Genomic DNA, 15,401 nt, shown 5'->3' on the forward strand with positions numbered 1-15,401 from the left:
GTTTCTACATTAGTTTGCTGAGAATAACGGCTTCCAGCTCCATCCATGTCCCTGCCAAGAGCGTGATCTCATTTCTTTTTATGACTGCATAATATCCCATGGTGTATATGTATCACGTTTTCTTTATCCAGTCTATCATTCACGGGCATTTGGGTTGATTCCACGCTATCAAAAAAGAGCTCATATAGCCAAGACAATCCTAAGCAAAAAGAACCAACCTGGAGGCCTCAGGCTTCCTGACTTCAAACTATATTACAAGGCTACAGTAACCAAAACAGCATGGTACTTGTACAAACAGGCACATCAATGAATGGAAGAGAATAGAGAACTCAGAAATAAAACCACGTATCTACAACCATCTGGTCTTCAACAAACCTGACAAAAGAACTTCAATTAACCATTCTTTAAGGTTTGCTGCTAGCCACAAATTATCTTAATTTTCCTTGATTGGAGAATGTCTATTTCCCCTTCATTCCTAAAGGAAACATCCACTGGATATGTAATTCATCTTGACAAGTGTTCTGCCACAACCTTCTGGCCTCCCTAGTTTCACATGAGAAGTCTGCTACAATTCAAGTCAGTTTTGCCCTGTAGGTGATGTGTCATTTCTCCGTACCTACTTTCAAGATTTTTTTCTTTTAGTTTTAAAAGTCAACTTATAGTGTATCTTGGCATGGATTTCTCTGGGTTTGTCTTACTTGGGAATCGCTCAGTGTCTTCACTCTGCAGGTGTGTCTTTCACCAAATTTGGGGAGCTTTTACCAATTACTTCTTAAAATACTGTTTGGCCTCCCACTCTCTTTTTCAATTTCTTCTGAAATTTTGATGATACAAATATTAGATCTTTTGTTACTACACCATAGGTCCCGGAGGCTCTGTCCTTTTTCCTGTGATTTTCTCTCAATTTAGATTGGGAGATTTCTATTGTTCTATCTTCAAGAGCACTGATTGCTTCCTCTGTAATATAATATTCACTCTGCCACCAACTCCATTTACTGAATTTTAATTTGTTATTGTATTTTTCAGTTCTATAATCACCAAGTTGTTCTTTAAAAAAAAAATTATTTGGTAAGATTTTATAGTCTTTTCATTTGCTTCCAGAGTATTTAAAACTGCTCATTGAAGTGTTTGTATGATGACTGCTTTAAAACCCTTGTCAAATAATCCCTACATCCTATTCATCTCAGTGTTGACATCTGTTGATTGTCTTTTCTCATTCAAGTTGTTATTTTCTCCATTCTTGCTTATGATGAGTGGTTTTTCTATTGTATCCAGTACATTTTTTATATTATGTTAGAGACTGTGGATCCTATTTTAAATTTCTATTTCAGCAGACAGTCACTTTGTTTTTAGGTTTATCATGCAAGTCCTGGCCTACTTCTGTGTGCTATAGTTACAATGACATTTAGTGTTCAGAGCCTTTGCAGTGCTAGTGCTATTCTGGTCAGCTCAATTCATCTGGTGCCCTGGTACTCTGTCTCTGCCCCAAATCATGCTGCTGATGCAGGAAGAATGTACTTCCCAAGTTCTGTTGCCATGAGGTGAAGGGTGAGAGACACCAGGATTGTGGGGTAGTGAGTTGGCAGAGGCAGAGGGCTCTTTCCTGGGCTGCCTAGTCCGAGCAGGGCACCTATTAGATCCCTGCTGCTGCTACCTGCATGGGCAGCCTCCCTGGAGGGAACAGTAGATACCAGACCCACAGGATGGAGAGCATTTCCCTGGACCCTCTTTCTGAGTGTCTTCTGCCACTGGATGGAGTTTCAGGAGATGGCAGCTTGTGGTGTTTTTCTGTGAGTTCTGAGGTACCTAACTAGGCTGCCTTTCTATAGCATTGGGCTGGGTTTGGAGCTATAGTTATGAAATCATGATTTCATACACACACACGTGTGCACATATGTGCAGTGAAAGGGCCTAGAAACAAGGACACACTGGTAGTAACGAGTGCACATACCACTCAGGCCTTGTGTCCAAATACCATTCTCCTCTAAAAGGAACCAGGGCTCCTAGGAAAAAATGGCTGATTCCAAGGCTAGCACAAGGAAAATCAAGAAAAGACTGGAGCATTATAAATTTATAATGACATGTCAAAAAGACATCCAGCTTAGGAACATTCAAAACGGCTAGGCCTGGAACTGATATTTGTGTATAACATACGGTTTTTCTCATATAGACTATTCCAGCATCATTTAGTGAACAGTGACCTGCAAGACAATCTTGCTGAAATTGCTTTGAATCTGAACATCAACGGCGGAGAACTGCATTACATGAATCTTCATACATATAGATGTGTTTTATTTTTCTATTTATATCTTAAAAATTTTAAATAAATTTCCCAATACAAATACTGCATGTATTTTGTTAGATTCATTCAGATCCTATGCATTTTTCTTCCTAATACATAAGGCATATTTTTAAAAAAATGTTTTCTGTTTGTTGCCAAAGAATAGAAATGCAATTGATTTTTGAATATTAAACATATCTAGCCATGGTATTGAATTCTTCTAATTTCTAATAATTTTTGTCTGTCAATTATTTTATTCTTTCTAGGTAAATATTGATACGATAATAAATTTTGCTTCCTTCAGTTTCTTTCCTTTTCCTATTATTTACTTTTCTTGCATTACTAGGCTAGTTTGGACCTTTAATAAAATGTGAAAAAGCACATTTATCTTTATCTTGATTTTATACAGAACACTCTAAATACCTTATCATCAGTAAGACTAATGACTGCTAAAGAATTTTACTGGGTTAAGAAAACTGTTATTTATATTGTGTTAAATGTTTTCTTTATAAATGGGTGTTCAATTTTATCAATTTTATTTTCTGCATCTAATGGGATGAACATAAGATATTTTTCTCTTTTAATCTGTTAGTGTGATAATTTACATTCTTGGATTTTCCAGAAACATCTTTGGATTCCTAGAATAAGTCAGATTTATCACAAGTGGATTATCTTTATCATATAGATGGCTGTTCTTGAGTTACTAATCTTTTATACTTTTGCGTGTAAGGAATGTTTTTAATCTAAGTGAAATTTTGAATCTATGCTCGCAAGTAAGAATATCCTTTTTCATACTATCCTTATCTGGCCTTAGTACTGAGCTTTAGATTATCTTGGAGGTTCCATTTCCCTTCCTGTAATGATTCTCATGCCTCACGGCACATACAAAGTTCTCCTTTGTAAATTTCAGCATGAGCTCAATTCAATAATTACCTTGCCACCAAAAACTGGAGTCTCCCATTAAACAGTGAATTTGCTTCTATTGACGTTAAACTCTAAAGTGAATCACTTAGATCTAAAAATACCTTGTTTGGGTTGTGTGTAATAAATACTTATTTTTGCCAAAGATATACAGAGCTAAAAACAGAAAATCATACCTAGGGAGGCTTAAAAACATGTAAGCTGAACACTTGGTTAAATCTCAACTTTTCCCTCCTTAGATTTTTTGTTTCTTTGATATTCTTGAATTTAAAACTTAGTCAATTCATGTTCTTTCCAGTCTACTACTGAAAATGTTGTTGAACATGAAGACAGCAAATGTTCCTTTGAGTGCAGCCTTGGCAGAATATTTTTGATGTTTATGGACACTCTTCTATTTATTGTCATTTTTCAATAGTTTGCAACTGAAATTCTGACCTTCTTTTGATTTGAGTTATTAAATTGCTCAATTTTTCGGAAGTGAAAGAATTATATATTACAAGTGTAATGTCGATATGTGAATTTCTACAAAGCCTGCATGCCTAAGACAGGTGGCCTGGGTAAAGAGTCAAATTGGTAGAACCAATTAAAAAGACAAAGAAAGCATCATATCATTCATTCAACAACTTAGTGGACAAATCTTTCTATATTTTCACCATAAAGGATGGAAGAATGCCTCCAACAAGGAGAAAACAGCAACTCCTTCCATTTTGTTCTCTTGTATTGTGGGTTCCTTCCTCAACTTGTAACATTTCCAGACTTATCCTCTCAATATATAACATGTAAACATAACAGTTCATTTCTGCTGTCGCCCAGCATGGAGTGCAGTGGGGTGATCATGGCTCACTGTAACCATCCTGGGCTCAAGCAATCCTCCCACCTCAGCCTCCTGAGTAGTTGGGATCACAGGATCACGCCACCATGCCCAACTAGTTTTTCTATTTTTTGTAGAGATGGGGTTTTGCCATGTTGCCCAGGCTGGTCTCAAACTCCTGGGCTGAAGCTCTCTGTCCGTGTTGGCCTCCCAAAGTGCTGTGATTACAGGCGTGAGCCACTGTGTGTGGCCCAGGGTTTATTTTTTAATGGAAGTACATCACAGACCAGAGAAAAAGAATATCGTCTGTCTCATATTAAGAGAATTTAGGAGTTGCACTACCTGCCTAATAACTTATTTTACTAGGAAACCATAGAGGTAATATGGGCCATCCATCTCCATATTTGGGAAGAAGCCAAACAAAGATTAGGTAGTGGCTGAGTTCAAATTAGAAGGGGCTGGGAGACTGGAAGGAAAATGTTAAAAGGACGAAAGTAATAGAGTCTAAAGTTGGAAGCAGAAGGAAAGAGAGATAGATGATGGATAGATGCAGAGGAAAGAAAAGGAGAAAGCTGGAAAGAAACTACAAACGAATTATTTTGAAGGGAAGGTTAATTGAAGCTAAACAGAGAAACTCAAGACAAACACATTTTTAAAAGCAAGGCTGTGTGGATATAGCAGGATGAAACATAAAGGAAGAGTGGCCTGGAAGTGAGTTGTGAAATATGTGTGCTACCTTCTTGAAAATGATTTCTAGTCCTTGCTAAGGACTATTTCCTTACGTATCTATCTACCTTAGATAGTAGCTATTTGATTTCTAGTCCTTGCTAAGGACTATTTCCTTATGTATCTATCTACCTTAGATAGTAGCTATTTTTAAGTCAGTAGCTATTTATTGGCTATAAATCATTAGCATTTTAAAGATTATTAACTGTGTTCAGTTTATAGAAATAAAAAGTAGAATTTAAATAAACTGCATTAAAAACATTGAATCTTACCCAAAAGTTGAGTTTAGATACTCCCAGTTTTAGAATTTCATTTCTCTTTAGAATTATTGCCTAAAATGCACACAAGGGAAAAATGAAACAATTCAATACAATATAATTAACATTTATATTTTGTATAAATGGTACATTTCAAAAATTACATAGCCACCCTGTTCCATCTCAGCTATCACCAGCCATTTTCCTCCTTAACTGTTGATTTTAAATTTTGGACATGGCAAATTTCCTTGAGGTGAGACTTAAATGGTTTGGGTGTCAAAAAGCTGCCTCTTGAATCAAGTTATTTCTTCACTTAGATACCCTGGCCGTTTTCTGCAGGATAATTCCTCTACAAAGGTAAATGGTATATGAGCATATGACAGCATCCATGCAAGTCTGTATGTGAGTTATCCAGCAACATTAGTGAACTAAACTAACATGAAAATCCTTCCTCTCTAAACTGCCAAATAAAGTATTTAAACATGTTTAAAAAATGTTTACTGATGTGAAAGAGAAGGAACTTGTGATGCTAGAAAAAAAGATGAATTTTAAAAAATACAATATTAATTAGCAGATAACCACCACCCCTGGCAGTCTTTATAAAGGCCTGTAGAATAAGGTTACAACTACAGGCTTGTATTGTAAAGGGGAGGGCAGCAGAAGAGGCCTTGGGTCTATGAAAGGTAAGAAGTTGGAATTGAGACTAACACATAAAGCTAGGGTCCTCAAAAACTATACCTGCAGTGCTATGGACTGAGTATTTGTTTCCACCTCAAATTCATAGACTGAATCTTTATAATCCCCCATGTGATGGTGTTTGGAGGGTGGGCCTCTGGGAAGTAACTGAGTCATGAGGGTGAAACCCTCCTAAATGGGATTAGGGTGCCCGTATTACAAGACTAGAGAGTTGATGTCTCTCTCTACCGTGTGAGGACACAGCAAAAAGGCTTCTGTCTGCAAACCACCAAAAGGGCTTTCACCAAGAACCAAATCAGTCAGCACCTTGATTTTGAACTGCTCAGCCTCTAGAACCGTGAGAAATAAATTCCTGTTGTTTAAGCATCCTGTCTGTGGTACTTTTGTTATAACAACCCAAACTGACTAAGACACACAGTGACTAGAAATACTTCACCTACCGTCTCTACGAGTTGATAGGTTATTTGTTTATTCCCAAGTTTGGGGTGAAAACAGTGCTCTCATGAGAAACTGAATTCTTGGACTTGCATATTATTTAGATTTGGGTTCAAATTTTGTATCATTTAGTTGGTGTAGAAATTCCCAAAGTGAGCCAGGATTATTAAACTTCCAATAGGAAAATATAAATGTATCAGATTATTCATTGCAACATTGTTTGTAAATGCAAAAGTTAGGCAACAACCTAAATGCCCAGACATAGGAGAGTGACTGAATGACAGTAAATCCACAGTAGAATACTAGGAAACCACCAGAAAGAATGAGGAAAATCTCTATGAACTGATATCCAGGATAGGTTGTTAAATGAAAAAAAAAAAAAAGTGCAAAAGACTATCTTTAATATAAGAAGAGATGTAAAAAATATACATATAACAGTTACTAGAACTCAAAAAAGCCCAACTAAATGGGTCAGCTAAAAAACTAATGAGATTTCTTTCTTATAGGGAATAGGCAGTAACAGGGTGAAAAGAAAGGTGGAGAGAATGGGCTGGAAGGAATAGTGGGGAATATTTTCTGAGTATAATTTTATATATATATAAATATAGTCCTCATTGAAATATGGTAATGTTTCACCCAAAGTAACTAAAATCAATCAGAATGAAACTTCTGCTTCTGTCCAAGTTTGTATAACAGGAACCACATTTACTTTCTCACCCTAAAAAACCAAAATACCAAGCAAAATAGATTATAGAGACAACGATGAACAATTATATGCCAACAAATTAGATAACTTATAAGAAATAAATTTCTAGAAACATACAACCTACCAAGAGTAACTTATGAAAACACACAAAAAAACTCAACAGACCTATAACTAATAAGGAGAGTAAATCAGTAATAAAAATTTTCTCAACAAAGGAAAACCTCAAACCAGATGGCTTCACTGGAGAATTCTGTGAAACATTTAAATAAGAATTCATACCAATCCTTCTCAAGTTCTTCCAAAAAACTGAAGAGAACACTTCTATATACATTTTATGAGGCCAGCATTACTCTGATACCAAATCCAGGAAAAGATACTACAAGAAAACTACAGGCCAGTATTTCTGATGAATATAGCAAAATATATATATATATATTATATATATATATATATATATATATATATATATATATATATAATGAGCAAAAATGTTTAAATTCTTTGGGGAATAAACATTTCCCCAAAGAAAAAATACAAATGTCCAACAGGTATTTAAAATGGTGTTCAACATCACTAATCATTAGGGAAATGTAAATCAAAACCACAATGAGATACCACCTCAAACCTGTTAGGATGGCCATTATAAAACAAAACGAAACAAAACAAAACCAGAAGTAACAAGTCTGGGCAAAAATGTAGAAAAATTGGAATGCTTATGCATTGTTGGTGGGAATATAAAATGGTGCAGCCAAAGGGCATATCAGGTAGTCTACATGGAAGAGTTTGCTTCTGAGTGCAGCAATATTAGCCATAAACTAACCAGTACTTTAATTCCAGCTAACAAATCTTAAAAGCAAGGCCCGGAAAGATCAGCCTATGTTCAAGTGGCTTAACTTCATCACAGAAAAAAGCTCAAGAATATCTCTAGGAATAAGAAAATACCCAGCAGCTAACAAGGTAAAATTCACAAAGCCTGGCATCCAAGTAAACATTGCCAAGCATGCAGACACTCAGGAAAACACAACCCCGATATGAGGAGAAGAAACAATTAATTGAAACTGACACAGACGACAGAATTAGCAGGTGGAGGCACTGAGGCAGTTACTATAACTGTATTACACATGGTGAAGAAGTGGTAACAGAGAGAGAACATTTAACTAGAGACACAAAAATGCTTCAAAGATCCAAAATGAACTTTTAGATATGAAAACTACAATGACTTAAATGAGAAATACACTGGATGTGATTAACAACAGGTTAGATACTGCAGAAAAACAACTAATGAACTCTTGAAGACACAGCAATAGTAACTATCCAAAATTAAATAAAGAACAAAAATAAACAAAGACTCCATGAACCACTGAACAATTTCAAGCAGCCCACTATGCATGTAGTGAGAGTCCCTAAGTGAAAGTGAGGTGGGGAGGCAAAAAAATATTTGAAGAAATAATGGCCAAAATTTTTCCAAATTTGATAAAAATTGTAAACCTAAAGATCTAAGAATTTCAATGAATCCTAAATACAAGAAACATAAAGAAAACTATAGTAAGGCACATTATATAAACAAACTGCTCAAAATCAGTGGTAAACAGAAAATCTTATCTCCAGCTGGGAACAGCTAGAGAAGTAACATATTATTTACAGATGAAAGCGCAGGGATGTCAACAGATTTCATAAGAAAAAAATGCAAACAACAAGACAAGTCAAGCAGCATCTTTTAAATTCTTAAAGAAAATTGCTGTTAACCTGCAATTCTACACCCAGGAAACATACCTTTCAAAAATGAAGGCAAAATAAAGACTTGGTGACCAGGTGATTTGCACTAAAAGAAATGTTAAAGGAGGTCTTTCAGATAGCAGGAATACAGTAGGTCAATCTGGCTGTACGCAAGTAAAAGGCACTGAAAATGGTAACTGCAGGGTAAATATATAACATTTTAAAAATTTCAAATACTTTTAAAAGGTAATTTACTGTTTAAATAAAAAAAAGTCATTGAGATTTCTATATCATATGTTTCAGTAAAATGTATGACAATAACATGAAACAAATTTAAAAATGCACTTTATCAAAATATGTGGGATCCTGATAAAGCAGTGCTTAGAGAAAAGTTTATAGCACTAAACACCTGTGTTTAAAAAAAAAAAAAAGAAATAAAGAAAGTTCTCAAGTCAAAGACCTTGCTTTATACCTTAAAAAAAAAAAAAAAACTAGAAAAGAAGGAGAGCAAAACCCAAAGTAAGCAGAAGAAATGAGGCAATAAAGATCGAGTATAAATCAATGAAACAGAAAACAAAAACAGTAGAGCAAATCAATGAAACCAAAAGCTGGTTCCTTGAGAAAATTAATAAAATTGATATACCTCTAACCAGACTGATCAGAGAAAAAAATAGAACACAAACATCTAATACTAGGAATGAAAGAGGAACTATCACTACAGATACTATAGATACATAAAAGATATAAAATATTATGCCTTTGTCAATAAATTTGACATCATAAATAAAATTTAAAAATTCCTTGAAAGATACAAGCGAAGTTCACTCAAGAGGAAATGGATAACATCAATAGCCTTATATCTTATTAATGAAATGGAACTTGTAGTTAAAAACATTCCTACAAAGAAAGTCCTAGATGGTTTCATTGGTAAATTCTACCAAATATTTAGGGAAGAAATCATAATGATTTTACCCAAATTCTTCTGGAGGAGAGAGAACACTTCATAACTCATTTTATGAGGCCAGCATTGTCATGTAGCCAAAAAAGACAAAGATGTCATAAGAAAACTATGAACCAATTATTGTCATGAACTTAGGTGCAAAATCATAAACACAATTTTAGAAAGCTGTATCCAACAAAAAATAATAATACAGCATGACCAAAGTGAGGTCGATTCAAGGAATGCAAAGATGCTTTAACATTTGAAAATCAACCAATATAATGCAGCACATTAACAAAACAGAAAAGAGAAACTATATGATTATATCATATCTTCAAAATTCATTTTTGAAAAAACTCAGCAAACTGAACCGAAGGGAACTCCTTCAACCTGATAAAGGGCTTCTCTGAAAAATCCTATGGCTAACACCGTTACTTAAGGATGAAAGACTGAATAATTAAACAAAACTTACATTTCAAAATGAGCCATTTAAAATAAGGCATTTAAAAATACTAAAATATGTGAAAGAATGACACAAATCAAAATTAGAAAAACTGAGAAATGAGCTGACAGAAATCAAATAATTTGAATTAAAACAAAAATAATTTCAGACACAAAAAGCTAGAAGGAATATGAGGAAATGATCATCATAATAGTGCCTTAAGAGCTATGAAAGGTGAAGAGAAGAAACTTTTAGAAATAAAAAAAGAAATAAGATAAAAAGTATTCAAGAGAAAGTGATACATTTATAATGTATCCAAACTTCTAACACTTTTAATTAGCAACCCTTTTGGACAGAAGTAAAACAAGTACTCAAAGAGACAGCTGGGCATGGTGGCTCATACCTGTAATCCCAGCACTTTGGGAGGCAGAGGCGGGCAGATCACCTGAGGTTAGGAGTTTGAGACCAGCCTGGCCAACATGGTGGAACCTCATCTCTACTAAAATTACAAAAATTAGCTGGGCATGGTGGTGGGCACCTGTAATCCCAGCTACTCAGGAGGCTGAGGCAAGAGAATCTCTTGAACCCAGGAGTTGGAGGTTGCAGTGAGTCAGGATGGCACCATTGCACTCCAGCCTGGGCAACAAGAGTAAAACTCCGTCTCAAAAAAAAAAAAAAAAGAAAGAAAGAAAAAGTAAAAGTGAAAGAGACAAAAATTTTACACAGAGCCAACTTAACTTTCAAGTAAAAGGTGACAAAACAAACTGTGACAAATACATCAGAATTGAAGGAACTCTCTTGTAGAACAAGACTAAAATAACCAAGATAACTAGGAGATAACGGCATAAAGACTGCTGATAAATAAATATGTATTTGTTCACATAAAAACATGAAATAAGGTTAATAAGGCAGAAAGTACAGTATGCAGTACTCTATGTTCTGACAATATAGATACAGATTTAGTAAAAAAAAAAAATGGGTGAAGAGAATGAAAGAAGGATATGCAAAAAAATCTTTATTTCTCATAATCATGTGTGTGGTGCAGTATAGCAATTCTCATGCATACACTTTGGGAGAAGGCAACTGGATATGTGATATTCTATCATCCCCTGGCTTCTTGAGACCCAAGAGAAACAAACAAACAAAAAAGAGGTAAGTAAAAACCCTATATTCTTGAATTTGATTTGGAAATATCCATCAGAACTTGTGAGCTAGTTTACCATAAATGCATGCACACACACACATACACACACACATATTTTCATGGTAGATTTTTAAAGAAAGAGAGAGAGCCTACACCCTATGATATTTCCTACCTCTGTCCACTAAGAAGGCCTAGAAACAATGACCTACTCAGTAGCAGTGAGTATCCTTGGGTCCCAGACTGCGGTCTTAAAACACCGTTTCCCCAGTGAAGGCGAGGAGGGTGTCTTGCAGGAATGGCTTCCTCCAGGGTTTGGACAGGAGTCCACAAGAGAGACCTGGAAGAACTTGTCATACATGACACAAGTGTGCTATCAGACCACAGGGTCACGTCAGAGAACTCAGGAGAACCCTAAAGAGGCTCCCCTGGTCAACAATGAAATAATCTGAGAATGAGTAAAGATAATAATTTCAATTAACTTGAAATACATCAAAAATGTTTAAATCCCTATGTTCCGAATGAAACTTAAACACACACATACACAGCCCAAAGAGCCAACATTTGGAAGATGACAGGGAATCAATTCATTATTTTTAAAATTTGCAAATAAAGAGGTAAATCAACACTTACTTAACTTTTCCTAAATGAACTCTAGATGACGGATTGGAATGTGACCACTTTGCAATCCCTATTGAATTAACAGATCCATCATAAGGCACTGAAGTCTAGTACCATAAAGAGAGACATTACATGCCTTTTAATGAAAGAACAATACTGTAGACTTGCCAAAGTGATCAAGCCTGAAGCAATCCCAGTTTCAGATCCAGTTTCTAATATATTAAACTATGCCATGAGACAAAGGAACATGCTTAGCTACACCACAAGAACTCAAAAAGCAAAATCTGGACCATGAAATCCTCCACATATTCTGACTCCGGTTCTTCAACAAATAAATTTCATGAGGATAAAACCAGGCAGATATGCAGGAAACTTGTAGCTAAAAAGAGAAACTTAAGTGATGAAACTAAAAAGGAATGCTGGAAAGTTACTATCATAGCAATCAACACAGTCATTATTGTTTTAGGGCAGCACAAGGGAGTGCTTTGGGACGGGTCACATGGAGGGCTTTTACACTCATTTCGAAAATTATAATTTTGATATAATGGTAGTTTAAGAATGTTGGCCACATAATACATAACACAGTCAGCCCTCCACATCCATGGGTTCCAATTGCTACAGATTCAACCAACGGCAGAAAGAAAATATTTGAAATAATAATAATACAACAGTTTAAAAAGTACAAATGAAAAAACAATACAGTACACAGCTATTTGCATAGTATTTATATTGCATTAGATGTCAAGAGTAATCTAGAGATGATTTAAAGTACATAGGAAGATGGGCATAGGTTATATGCAAATAACACACCATTTTACATAAGAAACTTCAACATCTGCAGATTTTAGTATCCACAGGGGTTGGGGATGTCCTTGAATCAATCCCTGCAGACACTGAGGGGAGATTGTACTCATCAGTATTACCCAGCACTAATTCAGCACACAAAACATTGGCTTTATGTAGTTTTTATCTGTATTATATTTCAAAATAAAAAAGTTTTCATTAAAAGAGGTAGATAAGCACACTATTAGGAGTCCTCTACTCTGTAATGGTGAAATAGTTTCACAAAATGTTGGAAAGAAAGAGCATTTTTTCTGGGAGAGAAAAAGGAGGAATTACTATGAAGGAAAAATGATATGAAAAGCAAAAATGTTAAAACATAAGGGAAATACCAAAAGATTAAACCACTGCACCATACATGGAAAAGGGCTATATTTTGGCGTTACTGTAGTTGGTACCATTTCTGATCAATGTGGAGATGGGAGGTACAGGAGAATATTCTAGGCTCTAGCTTACAGATATCAGAAATATGACTACAGTGTAATAGAACTGATTTACTAAACCACCCTTCCAAACACATATCCAGAAAATGTCATTCCATGTAGTTCCTGTGAGCAGACTACACACTTATTCTAATTATCTTGCCATTGATCAAAGTAGTTTGGAACTACACTTTCTAAACTGCCTTCAGAAATAATTTAGTTATAGGTGCAAAATAATCGGTCTTATGACTTTATTGTCACACCATCATTTGAGTAAGGTCTGTATTACCCAGCCCAATCACACAAAATATTCACAAAATTTTGGTCATTTCCAAAAATCATATCCACTCTTGAAAGGCAAAGATTTGCCACCAGTGAAGACATTCTAAAGAATGTGCCGTATCTGTGAAGGAAACTCAGAGGAGTTCCAAAAATGTTTTGGGCAGTGGCAGTGTCACTGCAATGAGTACTTAACCTCCTCAAGTGACTTAGGAGAAAAGAAGTCATTTTTATCATAAAATGGGATATGATTAAAGTAAGTCTTTATTATTTTATGATAATTTTTAAATATTTACTTGGGCTTTGTCTTAAAAAGAAAAACTTCTACTATAATATTTTTCAAGGATAAGACAGATAAAAAGGTTTGCTTGGGAAGAACTGTGTCACGTTGAATGATAATCAGGAAAGGGCCTCTTTATTCTCTTATACCTGTTTTAGACAGGAAAACATGCTACCTGGTAGGTTAAAAAAACCCCAACTTTATGAACTAAACACTTACCCACGTCATTAATAAAGATGAAGAATAATAAGAAGATAAGTACATTGAATTTCCAAACATCAAAATGAAACTAAGGATAACTGAAATCTGAAAAAAAAGTGAAAAAATACATTTTGCGGTTATTACATATATTGGCATAATGCATATTTTGTAGGTATATAGCCTTTTTTTTTTTTTTTTTTTTTTTTGAGACGGAGTCTCGCTGTGTCGCCCAGGCTGGAGTGCAGTGGCCAGATCTCAGCTCACTGCAAGCTCCGCCTCCCAGGTTTACGCCATTCTCCTGCCTCAGCCTCCCGAGTAGCTGGGACTACAGGCGCCCGCCACCTCGCCCGGCTAATTTTTTGTATTTTTTAGTAGAGACGGGGTTTCACCGGGTTAGCCAGGATAGTCTCGATCTCCTGACCTCGTGATCCGCCCGTCTCGGCCTCCCAAAGTGCTGGAATTACAGGCATAAAGATGAATAACTCTTGGCCAAATGATAATAGAATTTCAAGTCACTGCTAGATTGTAAGTATTAAAATTCAAGACTATAAACTCTATCTGGCAGAAGTTCACTTTTTCTCCATCTGCTACTTGGAACAATGAAAAATAAGTCTATGATTTCTATTGTTTTAACAATAGAGTAATATACCAAGAAAGACTTAGTTATAAATACTAGTTTTACTAATCTTATTTTTGTTAGACTTCAGAACTTCTATTATTTATGAAGCTTTACTTTTTATATTTTTAAGGAAGCTATGTTTGGGACCTAAACCAAAAACAAAATTGCAAGAATATAAAATTTCAGTTAGAGTGTCATTCAGGCAAAATGCTAAAATCTCATGTCTGAGAAAGAAAAGGCAGTTTTAAAAGTAGTAATAATAATAATAAATAAAACATAAATGTTTTAGAGAATAAAACACATCTATAGTCAAGTTGAAAGTATAATCTATTATAATATGACATCTATAATATACATTTCCAGTTTTCCTTCTGGATATCACCAGTATCATATGTATTAAATATTACCAAAGAGGTGGTACCCTATAAAACAGAATCACTTCGATTTTATAAACTCTGAGAACCTATCTTAATATTTGACTTATATATATTAAAAATGTTACCATGTTCACATAAATGATCTTCTGAAATTTGCTTGGTTCAATGTATCCCACAACATACATGGGAAATAATGATGCTATCTGAAATAATACAAAAAAGCAAAAGTGAAAAAAAGTATAGAAAACTAACACTTTACTATTCATAGGCAAAGTAAATATAAGAGGAGGGCTACATTTCTAATAATGGTAAGCAAAGGAATTTGAACCAACCTTCCCACTAAGAACTAGAATGTGTAGGAAAAATATAAATATATAAATAAAAATATTTTTAAAATATGTATAAAAGCCACAGATTATTAACAAAGCAAGTGAGGAATTAAAAAGATAGATGGCAATCTATAGTGATGAGCATGACATTTTGGGCCACTTTTCTCCCAGAGGTATCTGCCATTTTCAACAGAGGCAGATGCCTGCCAGCTGAGAGGCAGCTGGGAGACCAGCAAGCTGAGCAGGCATTTCAGCAGATTCAGCAGTCAGAGTGCACCAAGAAGGGTGCTTTAGTTTGGGGTTTCAAAGGGCCATACTATAATAGTGAACCAGAAATCAAGCAGCCCTCAGAAAGACTGAA

The 15,401-nt window shown here is 35.1% G+C and overlaps 1 protein-coding gene across 5 annotated transcripts in view; it reads right to left on the reverse strand.

Annotated features, from left to right (window-relative positions):
- LOC105475933 (probable C-mannosyltransferase DPY19L2) overlaps positions 1 to 15,401 on the reverse strand; it is a 115,633-nt gene that overhangs the window by 43,995 nt on the left and 56,237 nt on the right. For all 5 annotated transcript variants that reach the window (XM_071095027.1, XM_071095026.1, XM_071095025.1 and 2 more), the window contains exons 10-12: positions 14,837 to 14,914; positions 13,734 to 13,820; positions 5,012 to 5,071 (exon numbers count right to left, since the gene is read on the reverse strand). In XM_071095027.1, coding sequence (XP_070951128.1) covers positions 5,012 to 5,071; positions 13,734 to 13,820; positions 14,837 to 14,914 — 225 coding nt within the window. The remainder of the gene's footprint in view (positions 1 to 5,011; positions 5,072 to 13,733; positions 13,821 to 14,836; positions 14,915 to 15,401) is intronic.

Source organism: Macaca nemestrina, chromosome 4 (assembly GCF_043159975.1).
Source record: "Macaca nemestrina isolate mMacNem1 chromosome 4, mMacNem.hap1, whole genome shotgun sequence".
Taxonomy (NCBI): domain Eukaryota; kingdom Metazoa; phylum Chordata; class Mammalia; order Primates; family Cercopithecidae; genus Macaca; species Macaca nemestrina.